Below are 15,954 nucleotides of genomic sequence, written 5' to 3'. Positions count from 1 at the left end.
TGTATACACATGTATGTTTGTGCGTGCAACATGTAACACAAGGGCACACATGCAAGCACGTGAAATGTTACAAAATGTTACAAAAAGGGCATACAGGGTTCTTGCAGGCAACGCTGGCATCTTTTTCTAAGTCTGAAATATTTCAAAATAAATGTCCTTAACTTAGCAAGTTCTATTAAGTCCACACCAATCCAAATCTTCGTAGGGTCTGTGTCCAAATGCACAAGACTGATTTACAAAGCTGTTAAATCTGATTTTTACAGTCCTCTTAGACAAAGATTAAAATCATGGTATTAGGTTATCTAACTCATATATAAGTTACTTCAGACCAAATCATCTTTATAAAATATTCCTTGGAGAAAAAAAAGTCATGGTACCATCTTTGAATTTTTAAAATATTTAAATATATACATATATATGAAAGTTTATGATAGCCAACTACTATTTTCATTAACCTTTCGAGTCCCTTACATTTACTACATGTAAATTGAGCATCACTTTAGTAACAGAATTTAGGAGCCACTCATCCAAACTTTGAGTTTTTGCAGACACAGGAGATAAGGCCCAGGGTCGTGAAGGGCCCTGGGAAGGGCAGTGGCAGGACTCTCCTGACCAAGACCAGGGCCCACTTCCCACAGCACTCGGGACAAGCTCCTTAGGAGAGTGAACACTGGACTTCATGTCGCTTAACCCCTAGAGATTGTTAAAGTAGGGCTGCCAGATTTTGCAAATAAAAATACAAGATGCTCATGCAGCTTATACCAAAAAATTATTTATCTGAAATTCACACTTTAGAATCAAAAGGAGTAGCAGAGGCCAAAAGAGAAACTTGAAAGAAAATAAAGAAAATAACATCAGCAACCTGTTTAATCAAAATATTTTCCTAGGACACTATTTAAAACGCCTCCCTCTTAAAGCACCACCCAGTCCAACAATCAGAAATAGATGGTCAGACGATGGTCTAATAATCTACTGAAATGGCTTTGGAATTTAAATTTTGGTCCAACACTAATAATATACAGTACAAGTAGCCCTCAACAGAGCATGTATTTTGCCCAGAAGATAGATGCAGAAAGGAGCTTCATAAAATGAACGCTACTGAACATCTGAGCAGAGAATCGCTGGACAGGACAGGAGATCAGACAGTCCCCATCCAGCAGCCCAGGCTCCATCCATGGGGGAAGTGACAGAGCCCAGGGCTGGGCACCTGGCTTCTGCCTTGTGAGCAGGAGCTGAGGGGGCAAAGGGCACGGCAGCCTCTTACCCACGGTACAGCAAGGAGAAAGAGCAAACCACTTGACCTCTCTTCCCTAAAAGGAGCAAAGGGTGAAGCATTTGCTTTGCAAGAATGAAAATCAAGAATAAAGTGATTCTGTTTCTAGCCATACGGTTCAAATGCTGAAACTCCCACTGACAGGTAAGAGCAAGACTCCCTAACCGCATCTGCGTTTGGCCATGTGTTTCCTCATGACACCTGTGCGGTAAGACGCGCGAAATGAACGGCTTCCCACACATCTTAACAATGGGAACAAGGATAAAATTCATTTGAAAATGAAGGTACTGAACCTAACACACGGCACAAATCAATCTATGAAGCAGAAACGGACTCACAGACACAGAGAACTAACCTGTGGTTGCCAAGGGGATGGGGGGCGGAGGGGTGGCCTAGGGGTCTGGGTTGGCAGATGCAGACTGTCACAGGCAGGATGGGGAGGAACAAGGTCCTCCTGCACAGCACAGGGGCCTGAGTATGCAAGATCCTGTGATGAACCATAATGGAAGTAATAGAAAAAGCGTGTGCGTGTGTATGACGGAGTCACCATGCTGTACAGCAGGATTTAACACAACACTGTAAATCAACTTCAGTAAAAAATTAACATAAAAATAAAAGGCAAGAAAAGGAAATGGAGGCAGAAACGCTGTGCTCGTGCTGAGTAAGAACGCGCAGTAAGCCAGATGCCTAAGTGAGCTGCACCGGTTCACTCGCTCACTCGCTCAACAAATCCTGGCTGTGAAGTGTGCAAGTGCAGCTCCACGGGACCAAGCGCCGGGAAGTCAGAGCGGTGCCCAGCTGTGTATGGACCCCACACAGTTTGCCTTTCTCAGAGGCCAGCGAAGGGCAGGAAAGCTCGGCGTGCTGCAGCTCACCGGGTCACAGAGTAGGACATGACTTAGCGACTGAACACCACCTCCATCTGCAGCTGACCGGAACACAGAGCATTGTTTCCACAGAAACGACGTTTACTGGATCCTCTGTGATCACAGAAAGCCGTGTAGCTCATAACGTGCGTGCAGCACTACAGCACCAAGCCACGGCACGTGACCAATGGGTCTCCACGGGAGCCCTGGGACTCGGGATGATGCTGATCAGAGCCAGGAGCAAGACAGCAGGCAGAAGTAGATCTGTCTCCAAGGCCAGGGTTTCTACTCCTGAGGGAAGGAGAGAGCACGGGGGCAGTAAGGGAAAGGGCTGGGGACCTGGCCGGGCTGGGCTGGGGAAGGCAGCGGGGGGCCCCACCTCCACTGGGGAAAGGTCGGCCGCAGGAGCAGGAGGCCGAGAGCGGGCCAGGGCGATCCCAACACCAAATTCAGGCAAGGCTGCTGGTCTTTGGCAGAACCTTCCTAGCAAGGCTGGTTACACACAAACCGGCCCTCCCTGCCCCTCCTGTTACGGAGCATCAGCGGCCAGCAGCCTTTGTCCAAAATGAAGAGAAGTGCAGCATAATACTGAAGATGCTCAAAATAACCCAAATGGAAAATGAAGTCTCTGAGTAACAGAACTTCTTATACCTCAACTGAAATGCTGGACACTGAGTTTCAAGGGCTCTCCCTATAACATATTTTAGAAAGTGTAAGATATACTATATTGCAGGAAATATACTTTAGGTTTCAGTACACAACAAACACACAAGTCTTCAGAGAAGAAACCTCTAAAAGCCTATTCAAGAATTTTTAAATAATAAATCCACATCAGTGTTTCTTCTTCCTTCACAGAATAACCATGTTACAGCTTACAATTCCCAGAATAATTTTAGAGGCTGGTCTTATTACAAGTCATTATAAGGCTGATACATTGGAAACTGTTTTCTTGTTTCATAACTCTACCAAACAAAGGCAGAACCATTATTTTTGCCAAAAGAACCTCAGAAATTGAGCTCTAATCATTAACAATCTTCCCTAAACACCATCATCCAGCTGACCTCCATTCTGCACTTCTGCTTGCCTGGCAGTCACGGCAAGGCTCCCTAGGGCACAGTTAAGACCACCAAAAATGATCTGATGAGCACAGCCATGAACATTTCCCCAAACAGCACACACCTGTGAACACAGGCTCTCATAAAGGCACTTTTTCCCCCTTAGGAACATGTATGTACCTTTTGACCTCCTAGAGTTTCCACTGCGTGATGGTCTTTCAATTTCTGTTCTTGTTCCATTATATCCTTCAAATGTTCATTTACCTTAAAATATAAAAACATTAATTTTAATTTATAGTCAAATATAACAATAAAATTACACGTACCTTAAAATGCCTGTGTTCAGGTCTCTGATGTCAAATATCAGTGCCACTCAAATGAACAGAACTTCATTTTCTCAACCAGAAAAAAGTATTTTACAGTATTTACAGGTGTTTAAATTAATTCATTACTTTACCAAATACTTGTTGAGTACCTACTACATGTCAGGGGCCAGCTGGAGCGCCCAGGAGAAAGGCACTTGCCAACCTCAGCGCTGATGCTCGCCGTTGCTTAGTCACTCAGCCACGCCTGACTCTCTGCGACCCCATGGACCGCAGCACGCCAGGCTTCTCTGTCCTTCACCATCTCCTGGAGTTTGCTCAAACTCATGTGCATGGAATTGATGATGCCATCCAACCATCTCATCCTCTCCTGCCCTCTTCTCCTTTTGCTTAGGAAACAAGACAAGTATTTTTCTGTAAAAATTTTCACAATCTCTTTTAGGGCTAATAAGTGAAAACTATTTTCCTCAAAATTAATGTTTTCATTATCAGTAGAAAACACTTTGTTTGGATTAAATTCTTAACCTGTGATTTCCTAGGCATGTCCCTGGATCATTAGTGGGGTTTAGAGTGGTCACAGGTCACAGTTAAAATACATGAAAAACTTCTGTATATAGGAACTTCTCAAGGAGACGGTCTAACTTATCAGATTTGCTCCCACAGCCTATGATTCAAGATTACTAAGAAACAATCTGTTGAGTACATAAAGTATTTCTTGAGAATAGTTTAGATAATTTTGGATTTTGAGTTACTGATGTTACGGTCATTCCAACAACAATAAATAAAGGCTCAAATTAACTGATAATGGCAATCTAGAAAATGTGAATGCCACTGTCAACCACTGTAACTAAATCAGCAGGTTTTTAAATTCTGCTGCTTGAAATTCAGTTCTGTGCTTAAAAGAAGGACTGACGGGTTTTAATTTATGGTGACTTGGTCCCATCACTCCATGGGAAATAGACGGGCAATCAGTGGAAACAGTGTCAGACTTTTACTTTTGGGGGCTCCAAAATCACTGCAGATGGTGACTGCAGCCATGAAATTAAAAGTCGCTTCCTCTTTGGAAGGAAAGTTATGAACAACCTAGACAGCATATTCAAGAGCAGAGACATTACTTTGCCAATAGAGGTGCATCTAGTCAAGGCTATGGTTTTTCCTGTGGTCGTGTATGGATGTGAGAGTTGGACTGTGAAGAAAGCTGAGCACCAAAGAATGGATGCGTTTGAACTGTGGTGTTGAAGACTCTTGAAAGTCCCTTGAACTGCAAGGAGATCCAACCAGTCCATTCTGGAGGAGATCAGTCCTGGGTGTTCATTGGAAGGACTGATGCTGAGGCTGAAACTCCAATACTTTGGCCACCTGATGCAAAGAGTTGACTCATTGGAAAAGACCCTAATGCTGGGAGGGATTGGGGGCAGAAGGAGAAGGGAATGACAGAGGCTGAGATGGCTGGATGGCATCACCGACTCAATGGACATGAGCTTGAGTGAACTCCGGGAGTTGGTGATGGACAGGGAGGCCTGGCGTGCTGCAATTCATGGGGTTGCAAAGAGTCGGACACGACTGAGTGACTGAACTGAACTGAAACTTGGTTAACAGTTACTAACAGTCTTCTCTACCCATGACTCTACCCGAAGCGTTACAAGGAATTAACAACACACAGACTTGCTTTGGTGTATGAGGCTACTGCATGCCAGATCTCAGAGCATCGACTCACTCAGCTGTGTAAAACACTCTTCCTGAGAGACGGCAGAAGCAGAAATGAGCTGGCTCTGACTCAGAATCCCCCATTTACAAGCTAGGACTTTAATAATTTGTTGGTATCCGTGAGCCTCGGTTGCCAGTTTGAAGGAAACCTACTCCATGCGTGGTTTGGGGGATGACGGCGCTGAGATGGTCCCCAGTGATCCGGTGAGTGTGGGCAGGGCTGAAAATTTGCTTCAGACCCACCATGGTCGACGTGCTCACTTCCACTGAGGGCACGAGCTCACTGTGGTCTGCACTGAGGTCAGGGTCCCAGCTTCCCGGAACCGGCAGAGCCACGGCCTCATCCAACTGCCTCGAGGCCTGGAAGCCAACGAGAGGCCAGCGAGGCCTGCAGGCCAACTCAGGTCTGCCACCTGCCAGCTTCCCTTTCCTTCTCTAAGGCTCAGCTTTATGGCACAAGCCTTTCTAACTACATTATTTATTTACGGTCTTCACATGTCACTCAAGCAAACCTAAAAATCATCTAATTGGCAATATGAGAAACTTATTTCATTCCTGCATGCAAAAAAAGTTTACGGAGCACCCACAGAGTACATTCCCTGCTTGGGAGTGCTCTGAATTTTGTACTAGTCTGATATCAACTCGGTTCATCATAGACTGTAACTATGGATATTGCGGAATACATGAAAGCTCTCTCCACCATTTCAACTTTAAGTCTAAAGGGAATGGGAGCTGTTAAGGCTGCGTGACTTTAATTCTCATTTTGACTTAAAACAAGAGAGTCATGGAGTCTGTCTTAGTCTGATCAGGCGGCTACAACAACACCACCAGAGGCAGGTGGCCTGTGAGCAACGGAAACCTATTTCTTGGGTTCCAGAGGCTGGGAAGTCCAAGGCGCCAGCAGACTGGGCCTGGCGAGCCTGGCCCCTCTTCCTCAGAAGGGGTGAGGGGCGCTCTGGGGTCTCTCATGAAGAGAGCAACCCCGCTCCCACTTGAGGGCCAGCCTTCAGGACCTCCGAACAGCAGCACACTCGGGGTCACGATGTCACAGCCAGCTCTGTGGGAGCAGACTTTCAGCGCAGAGCAGGGAGGCACGGCGTCCATGGCTCTAAGACCGCTGCTACCCAGGGGCGCACCCACCTTGTTGATCCAGTACGTGACGGCGTCCTCGATGTCGTAGGGCAGGTCTGTGGCCTGGAAGAAGGCCGAGTACTGCTGCGCGCAGGCGGCCACCTTCTCCACGCTGACCATCTCCACGGTGTAAGCCATCATGAGGGTGTCGATCATGGCCAGGTGCGCACTCTGGAGGCAGACGGAGAACGACCGTCAGCATCCCACTGAGAGACGACTGCTTTCAGCATCCCACTGAGAGATGGCTGCTTTCACACTGTTAAGTGTCACTACCACTGCCCAACAGACGGGAGCGGAACGAAAGGTTAGGAACAATAAGCCTTGATAAGAGAGCATAAATGGTACCCACAGGCCGGGATGAGCTCAGGTAGCCCAACCAGTTTATCACTCAGATGCTCACCGAGGATCTCCATTCAAGATGCTCATCATCTCCTACTCAGAGGAGGCTCCTTGTCCTGCTTTTCCTGGTTTTGAGAAGGTCACGGTCATTTACTCAACGAAACGACTGCAGACTTCAGCGTCATCTCTGAGCAAGCTCTCTCCTCTCGTCCACAGGGAGCCATGCACAGACTCCACTCCTGAACTGTCCCTCGAGTCCAGCCTCCTGGTCTGCTCACCTCCATTCCAGCTCAGACTCCACCACTTCTCACCCCTGAACAAGGCCAGCAACCCTCTGCTTTTCCTGGCTGCAGCTTCTTCCCCACCCTCTGCACCCATCATAGGACTGCTTTCCTTTGCTGCTGTTTTTCACGAGAGATAGTTTCACACAGAAATGTTACACCACGGTGGCGGAAGGCGGGGGGCGGGGCGCGGGTTCTTAAAATTTCCCAACATTAGGAAGTTCTTAGTCGAAAGCACCCTGTCGCTCTCCTGCTCCCCAAACAGCGTCCATGGTTTGGAACGTATTCTCACCAAACACTGTACTCCCCGCCGCCCCGGAGTAGACACTCGCACTGCCTCCTGCCCTGTGGCGCTGTAAACACACCACCACCCTGCATTTCTCCAGGGAGGACTGTCACTGTGGGGCTGCTGGGCCCAAGGGCAGCCACATGTGCAGTTCTGAGAAACCGTCACCGATCTGCCCATTAGAAGGGTGGGGCAGCTTCCATCCCACAACCCCCGCCCCCGCAGTGTTGCCAAGGGTGCCTGTTTCCCCACATTTTTGGTCCATATTAGACATCATGCACTTTTCATCATCTGTTATCCAGTCTGGAAGTTAAAAACCTTCCCTTGTTCAGACTGCACATTTCTCTGATTAATGACGATGGGCATATTTTCATATGTCTAGCAAATATTTGTATTTTTCCCTCAGAAAACTGCTGGCTCATATCTCTGGCTTACATTTCTCTGTGAGATGATCACCTTTCCTTTTTTATTTCTTGATTTGTAAGATTTCATTATATATTAGGTGTCATTTCATCATCAAATACCGTTTTCCAGCTTATCTTTGGACTGTCTACTTCATTTGGAATGTAATATTATATTAGGAACCAGAGATCAAATTGCCAACATCCGTTGCATCACAGAAAAAGCAAGAGAATTCCAGAAAAACATCTACTTCTGCTACACTGACTACGCTAAAGCCTTTGACTGTGTGGATCACAACAAACTGGAAAATTCTTCAAGAGATGGGAATACCAGACCACCTTATCTACCTCCTGAGAAATCTGTATGCACACCCAGAAGCAACAGTTAGAACCAGACATGGAACAACAGATTGGTTTCAAACTGGGAAGAGTATGTCAAGGATGAATAATATCACTCTGCTTATTTAACTTATATGCAGAGTACATCATGAGAGACGCTGGACTGGATGAAGCATAAGCTGGAATCAAGACTGCCGGGAGAAATATCAATAATCTCATATATTCAGATGACACCACCCTTATGGCAGAAAGCAAAGAGGAACTAAAGGGCCTCTTGAAGAAAGTGAAAGAGGAGAGTGGAAAAGCTGGGTTAAAACTCAACATTCAAAAAATGAAGATCATGGCATCCGGTCCCATCACTTCATGGCATCCGGTCCCATCACTTCATGGCAAATAGACGGGGAAACATGGAAACAGTGGCAGACTTTATTTCCTTGAGCTCAAAAACCACTGCAGACGGTGACTGCAGCCATGAAACTGAAAGACAGTTACTCCTTGGAAGAAAAGCTATGACCAACCTACACAGCATATTAAAAAGCAGAGACATGACTTTGCTGACAAAGGTCTAGTCTAAGCTATGGTTTTTCTAGTAGTCATGTATGGATGTGAGAGTTGGACCATAAAGAAAGCAGAGCACCAAAGAATTGATGCTTTTGAACTGCGGTGTTGGAGAAGACTCTTGAGAGTCTCTTGGATTGCAAGGAAATCAAACCAGTCAATCCTAAAGGAAATCAATCCTGAATATTCATTGGAAAGACTGATGCTTGAAGCTCCAATACTTTGACCATCTGATGTGAAGAACTGACTCACTGGAAAAGACTCTGATGCTGGGAAAGACTGAAGGTAGGAGGAGAAGGGGACGAGAGAGGATGAGATGGTTGGATGGCATCACTGACTCAATGGACATGAGTTTGAGCAAGCTCCGGGAGTTGGTGATGGACAGGGAAGCCTGGCGTGCTGCCGTCCATGGGGTCACAAAGAATTGGACACGACTGAGTGACTGAACTGACTGAACTGAATATTATATTGCAGAGAAGGTCTAAGTATTGAGTATTTGCTTGGTGAAGCCTGCTAATCTTAATGTTCTCTTCAATGCCTGCAATTCCTCCCAAGGTTACAGAAGGCTCCACACCCCCCAAGAATATAAGAATACTACGCTTTTTATTTTAATATTACCCTAAATCCATGTGGAGTGACTTCTGAAGATGTTATAAACTGGGGACTAGTTATGTTTCCAAATCAGAGATGCCACCATCTCACGCTCCCATAAAGTCGGCCTCATCTTCTGCACTGTGAAGTCTAAACTCCTTAAAAAGGGGAGCACGCTTGACTAGCTGGCTCCACCTCTCAGTCCAGCTTCACAGCCTGCATCTCTCCCTTTGGAGCAGCCACGGCAGAGCTCCGCTCTCCCCACGCCAGGCGGCCTCCCGCACCCCCACGTGCAGGCACGTCCTGCTGCTGGTCTGAGTGTCGCCCTCTGACCCCCTTTCCAGCTCGCTCTTCCCATAGAGGGAGGCCAGGTCCCCACAGAGTGCTGTTCGCACGCGCATGAAATCTGCTTCTTTTCCAGTTTCACTGAGATGTTACTGACACAGCACAGTGTGTGAGCTTGAGACTGGACACGCGACCCTGTGAAATGATGAGCACAACAGACTCAGTGGCGCGTGTGCTGTGTCCTGACCCACTGCCTGAAGGGGCCACAGGCCACGGCGTCTTCACACAGCCCCTCAGATGAGGCTAGTGGGCAGCTGGCTGAGGACCACAGGCTGGCTGGCCGCAGGATGGGCACTGGCTCCCTGGTGAGACAGTGAGACCCCAAGGGCAAGGGCATCTTCGGAGGTACCTTCGCATTCCCTGCACCAGACACAGCGCCTGGCAACAAACAGGGGCTGAAGGAAGGAAAGGAGCTGACCTACCGCTCACTGTAATGAGGGAAGCGCGAGCTCGACTCTGGAGGTTAGGACCTAGGTTTGACTCGGAGGTGGGGACCAGGGCACTGAACACTCAGCAGTGTTGACAGGAGGGCAGGGGCCTGTCCGAAGCTGCATGCTTGATGACGGCCATCAGAAAACCAGTGGTGACTCAGATGCTGTGCTGAGTGCTTTTTACTGACATACCAGCTCTTCCATTTCAAATCTGTCCTGAAATAAGACTGGAGATAACACACACCTTTTTTCACCCTTAAAGCTCAGAAGGAAGCATCACTCACGCTCTTCACGTGAGGAAGCTGAAGCTCCGAAAAGCAAATGGTCGGTCCCAATCCGTGCGCTCCTTCTGCTGCGTCATGCAGTTGGCAGAGACTGAGTCAGCTAGTCAGGCAAGAAAAATGCTCTGGAAATGCTAGGCAGACATCAGATGCAGGAAAGCAGCGCAAGCATGACCGTTCCAGCTTCAAGTCGTGCTTTCCCACACTCTGCCTCCCTTTCAGGCTGCTACTGTCCGGGGACCCTGGGTCTTCCCTCAGACTCAGGGGGACTCGGTGTCCACCCCGTGCGCCCTTCACGCAGGGGTTTACGTGTCCTCTCCATTCACCTGAGCGCCAGGGAGCAGGTCCCGTCTCTCTCACCTCTGCTCCCAGCACGAGGGTTAAGAGGGAAGCCCTGAGTAGGAGCACGTGACAGCATTCTAAAGCATAACTCTTCTGAACAAAAACGTGGAAAAACATCTTGAGAGCTGTAAAGCCATTCACGTCCTCTTCACTAAGACTGTTTCTCTTGGCAATTTACTCCACAGATAAGAGTTTAAGAGAGGGAAAAAGAGCTGCGTGAATGAGACTGACCGTTACTCAATCACAGGCAAGAAGAAAGGAAGCAATGGTACAGCCACAAGGAAGAGTGCACGCCCTCCTGAGCTACTTAACAGCAGGAGAAAACGCGCTCCACACGATGCTGAGTGCAAAGGGCAGCAGCACGCTGTGATGATGTTCACAAGACACGCACGCACATGGGCAGACACACGAGTGTGTGCACACACATCTTGAATACACCCGTAATACACGTAAGACAGGAAGAGAAAGGAAAAGAATAAAAGTAAAACTTGCTTAGAAACGACCTTATAACAATATGCAGATCATTACACAGAAGTATAATCAGTAATATATTTTCAGAACAAACTTCATCTCACTGATTACTTCAAAATATTCCTAAATTCAAGAACAAATTAAAAAAAATTCCACTACTTTGTTTACAGATATTTCCATAAGATGTTCACCCACTTTTAAACTAAGAAACTTCAAATCTGAGCATGATTTTTTTTACCCCTTAACTCTATAATATGTGGAGAATTTAAAAATCATGTTTAACAGAAACTGTATACACGATGAAGCTAGAAAAGATTAACAGTGAAAAGTGAACGGTAGGCTACCCATCTGGACTGATTTATGTCTCTAAATACACACATTCCATTTTCCACCCCAAGAATTAAGGTCAAATAGCAACAGCAGCAGCCCTCACCGAGAGTGGCTCCCCAGACAGCGTTTCCAGCGGCGCTGAGACGCACTGTCGCCGAACCTGCGCAGGTCAGAGCAGGGAACCGCCGGCGCGCGTGAGAGCGCCAGGGGGCGCCCTGCCGTCTGGCTCAGCGCCCAGGCGCCGGCCCGCAGCCTGCGGACCTCTGGGCGCGGCCGGAGGGGCCACCAGGTGGCAGCACAGAGCCCGCCCGGGAGCCGCGGCAGGAAGGCCGGTTACGGAAGGGAAGGCAGGCGCCTCCTGCGTCTCCGTGAAAGGCGAGGACAGGAGGCCCGCAGCGCACCGACTCGCTAGCAGCTTCCAGAGCTGGGTTACAGGGTCACGTGACCTCCGACCAGTGGAGTCCGGACAAAAACCAGTCACGTGCGTGTATCAGAAATGAAGGTTAAGGCCGCTGAATTAAGAGCACTGGTTATTAATGAGCCTCACAGATTAATGAGACCCAAGTTCTACTACTTCACGGCTTTTGACAGCCTTTATCAGGTGTAGCTACAGGACTAAGAAGGTGTTTCCTGACCTGAACTCCGGCCCGTGGCGCAGCGCCAGGGCCCGGAGTCCACGCCCCTGCAGGGACACGGGGGCGGGCAGGCTCAACAGAGCCGCAGGCACACGGAGACCCGGCACGGCCCGCTCTCGAGCCGGCGCGCGGCAGCCTCCGCACGCCACACCAGGGCGTCAAAGCCAAGTCCCATTCAGAAAATGAAGCTTTACACGTCGCTTATTTATATAAACAAGTTTACCATAATTTTCATTTATCCTTGACTTACACAGAGACACAAGGAAAACAGCACTTAAAGCCCTACTGAGATACCACTTCCCACCAGGAAGGCTGTAATTACAAAGTCAGACGACAGCAGCCTCCGGCGAGGACGTGGGGCGGCAGGAGCCCTCGCGCTCCGCGGCCGGGGCGCCACACGCGCAGCCGCAGCCGCCGTGCGAGTGGCGGCCCGGCAACCCCGCCGCGCGCCGGACGAGGAACGAGGCGCGTCCACACAAAGGCTCTGCACAAACATCCACAGCAGCATTATCCGTAGTAGCCAAACGGCCATCAACGGACTGGGTAAGCAAAAATGATACATCTATGATATTCTGAATGGAGTGTGCCCTGGTAAAGACCGACAAACGCGGGAGCCTGGTAAACAATGCTGAGCAAAATGCGCCAGGTACACGCGGCGCGCGCGCACACAAACACACACGCACACACTCTCTTATTCCATTTATATAAAACGTCCAGAACGAACCACTATAGAGACACAGAGCAGGTCAGCGGCTGCGAGTGCTGGGGCTGGGGAGACAGTGCTGCTTTCTGATGAGACTGTCCTAACAGGCACTGTGGTCGTGCTTACACCGCTGAGTACCCCAAGCCAGCGCACGGCACGCCCGGAACGCACGCACTGCACACGCTGCACACTGCAGTCACATGGCAGCTGCTGCCCCCTAATCAAACTAACTCCCGACGCTTCCCTGCCTCCTTCCCAATGTAAACACCCCATAAACCACCTCAGCTCTGAGGCAGGCTGTTAGCCATATCCATGTGTTTGCAAAGTGTCCTTAGAAGGACTTCAAGGTGAAGCGACACTGATTTTTCTAGACAGCCTCGTATTTTAGACATTGTTAAAAAGTGAATTTAATGTTTATTTTCATGAGTTTGCTTTCTATATAACTTTAAGTAGGAAATATTTATGTATGAGCTGATGATAAATGTAAATATGCTAAATTAATTCTAGTTTCCTCCCACAGATATTTATGTTCACTTTCTTAAGGCACTAGCTCATTGGATAAAAGGTATAGACAGTTTACTTGAAAAGATTATCATTTATGATTTTTCTTAGATACGCTTAATTATTTTAATAGCTAGAATGAGACATAGGTTGCTATAGTTGGTATGAGAATAGAAATTTTCCAGAATAAATTTATTTCCAATCATAGTGTCTGTCCTCTTGTATGACAAGATCCTAGCACACCAAAAGCTCAGCCTGTCGTGGGAATCCCCAAGCAGCCAGCAGGCAGAGCTCGGCACAGTCACGTCCACAGCCCTGGTTCAATTCCTGGTCAGGAAACTAAAATCTCACAAGTTTAAAACGAAACAAAAAACAACTGGCCTATCAAAAGTAGGCTAGTCCTAGGGGCAAAACACATTGGCCTTCAAACAAAGGCAGGGTACCACTGAGCAGCCCTCAGACAGAGGGAGGGGACCGCTGGGCGGCCCCCGGACAGAAGGAGCGGACCACTGAGCGGAGAGGGCTGAGCTCTAACTGCAGCAGGATCGGGGCTGTCCCAGGGACAGCGATGCTGCCTCCAACCTGGACGAGCCACAAAGGGGGCGGTCGCTCTGCTACACCGCGGGGAACACAGGCGCACCTGGAACCCTGGCGGGGGAGGCCCCGTCCAAGAGAGCCGAACCCTTCATGCGCATTTGCTTGTGACCACACTGAACTGCCACTATTTCACCCAGACCCTCCTAGTCAGACATGTGAAGAGAGAGCGAAGGGTCAACAGTAGGGTCACCAGGAGGTAACTCAGCACAATGACACCCGCTTAGCGGCCGTTTAATTCTGCCTCAACTGAACAAATACCCTGTGACACAGACCAGGGCAGCCGGGCGCTCTCTTTAGCCCATGTCTGTAAGGGCACGTGAGCTGGTTCCACTCAGTCACTCCCATGCGGTGACTCTGATTATCACCCACGGGAGAACTGTTTCCAAGATAACGTTGAACCAAACTGAGATGAAGCTTTACTGCAAAGGGAGGTATGCAAGACGCAGCCCAGCCCAGCTGTCTTCCAAAACGCAAGTCCCAGACCGACGAGAGACCCGGTGTCTCCGGAGCGGCTCCAGCCCTTCCTCTGGGCCACACTTAGCCTCCAGCGGGACTTCCCTGGCGGCCCAGGGGCTCGTTACTCCTTCATCCAGCGCAGGGGTAGAGTCTGATTCCTGGTTGAGGAGTGAAGATCCCACATGCTTCGTGTGGGAAAACAGAAGCAGTACTGTAGCAAATTCAGTGGAGACTTTTAAAAATGGTCCACATTAAAAAAACCACATCATTCAAAACAACCAACCAACCTCAAACAGCAAGTTACGGATGTTAACTAGGCTCTATCAGGTGGACACAGACAGGAACTGCACGCCAGCAGCAAATAAACATGGTAAACAAAGGAAGCAGTCTACAGCGGCGGTTCTCAGTGTGGCCAGTCATCGAAAATCATGCATCTCCTGGTCCCGAACCTCAGAGGGCCCAGGCCAGCCTCCTAGCAGGAATCTCGCCTCCACAGCCCTTCATCACAGCAGACTGACCGTGCCATCACGCCCACAACCAAGGCCGACGGGGGCTTCCCAGAGCCCGGCCTGCACCTCCTCCGATCCAGCAGCGCCAGTGACAGCACGAAGAGCGCCGGGGTTCAGCCCCGACTCCACACCACGACGCCATCCCAGACAGGCCCGCGGTGTCCCTGTGAGCAAGTGCGGTGAGCCGCCGCCGATCCCATCAGGGGGCGGGCCGGGCGGAGGCGGGCCCGGGCGCAGCCGCAGTACTCGGAGGGCGGCTCGGGCTCCAGCCCCGGTGCGGGTTCGGCCACCGCCCGGCGCCGAGGGGACGCAGAGGCGTGGGGACGCAGAGGCGTGGGGACTCGGGCCGGTGGAGGGGCACTGGGGGTGGCGCGACTACCCCCCTCCCCGAGAGCTGCGTGCGGCTGGCGCTCGCCGGAAGACTGAAGCCGCGTGTCAGTTCCGGGTGACTGAGGACTCCTGCGTGTATGTGGATGTCCTTCCAGCCCTCGGTTCCTCAGTCGTGTCCGACTCCGTGTGACCCCAGGGACTGGAGCCCTCAGAGCTCCTCTGTCCAGTGGATTCTCCAGACGAGAGTGGGTTGCCATGTCGTACTCTAGGGGATCTTCCCGACCCAGGGATCAAACCCAGGGCTTGGCAGGCGGAATCCACACCACTGAGCCACCCGGGAAGCCCTGTGTCTACGGCAGTGTGTTTGGACAAGATCGGGTGTGTTCAGGGTGGTATGGCTGTGGATGGCCATACATGATCAGGGTTCAGCAGCCCCCTTGGGATCTTGAAGAAAAGGCCTAGAAGCAAGAACACGATGAATGGGCCTGTATCCAGATCCTGGTTTCTTGGAACGGCTTGTTCCAAGTCAGAGATAAGAAAAGCACAAAGAAAGCTTGGAATATCTAGTTGTGTCAGAAAGAAAAAAGGATTTAAAAACTGTCAAATGGATATAGGAACCGGCCTAAAGGGGCCCCCACTGGCCAAACACAAGCCTACATGAGTATAAAAAAGATTAATGACAAGAATGAATCACAACACAACACAGTCCATTTGTCCAACCACAGATGGACAAGGGATGAGAGAATTCTTAAATCACAGTATCACAACCACCAGTGCAGCCACTGATTCTGGCAGAGGCCACCCCGAGACGCTGAGACTGCTGGGGGAGCTAATAAACACCAAAGCATCAGCCCACAGGATGCCGTGGCTTCA

The 15,954-nt window shown here is 49.4% G+C and overlaps 1 protein-coding gene across 4 annotated transcripts in view; it reads right to left on the bottom strand.

The window, feature by feature from the left end:
• The window catches only part of CAMSAP2 (calmodulin regulated spectrin associated protein family member 2), a 97,148-nt gene that overhangs the window by 30,816 nt on the left and 50,378 nt on the right, over positions 1-15,954 (bottom strand). For all 4 annotated transcript variants that reach the window (XM_068986389.1, XM_068986391.1, XM_068986388.1 and 1 more), the window contains exons 3-4: positions 6,365-6,526; positions 3,375-3,458 (exon numbers count right to left, since the gene is read on the bottom strand). In XM_068986389.1, the coding sequence (XP_068842490.1) occupies positions 3,375-3,458; positions 6,365-6,526 (246 nt within the window). The remainder of the gene's footprint in view (positions 1-3,374; positions 3,459-6,364; positions 6,527-15,954) is intronic.

This window comes from Capricornis sumatraensis, chromosome 14 (genome assembly GCF_032405125.1).
Source record: "Capricornis sumatraensis isolate serow.1 chromosome 14, serow.2, whole genome shotgun sequence".
Lineage (NCBI taxonomy): Eukaryota > Metazoa > Chordata > Mammalia > Artiodactyla > Bovidae > Capricornis > Capricornis sumatraensis.
The sequence above is the reverse complement of the archived record's forward strand: the minus strand, read 5'-3'. Positions and strand labels throughout refer to the sequence as shown.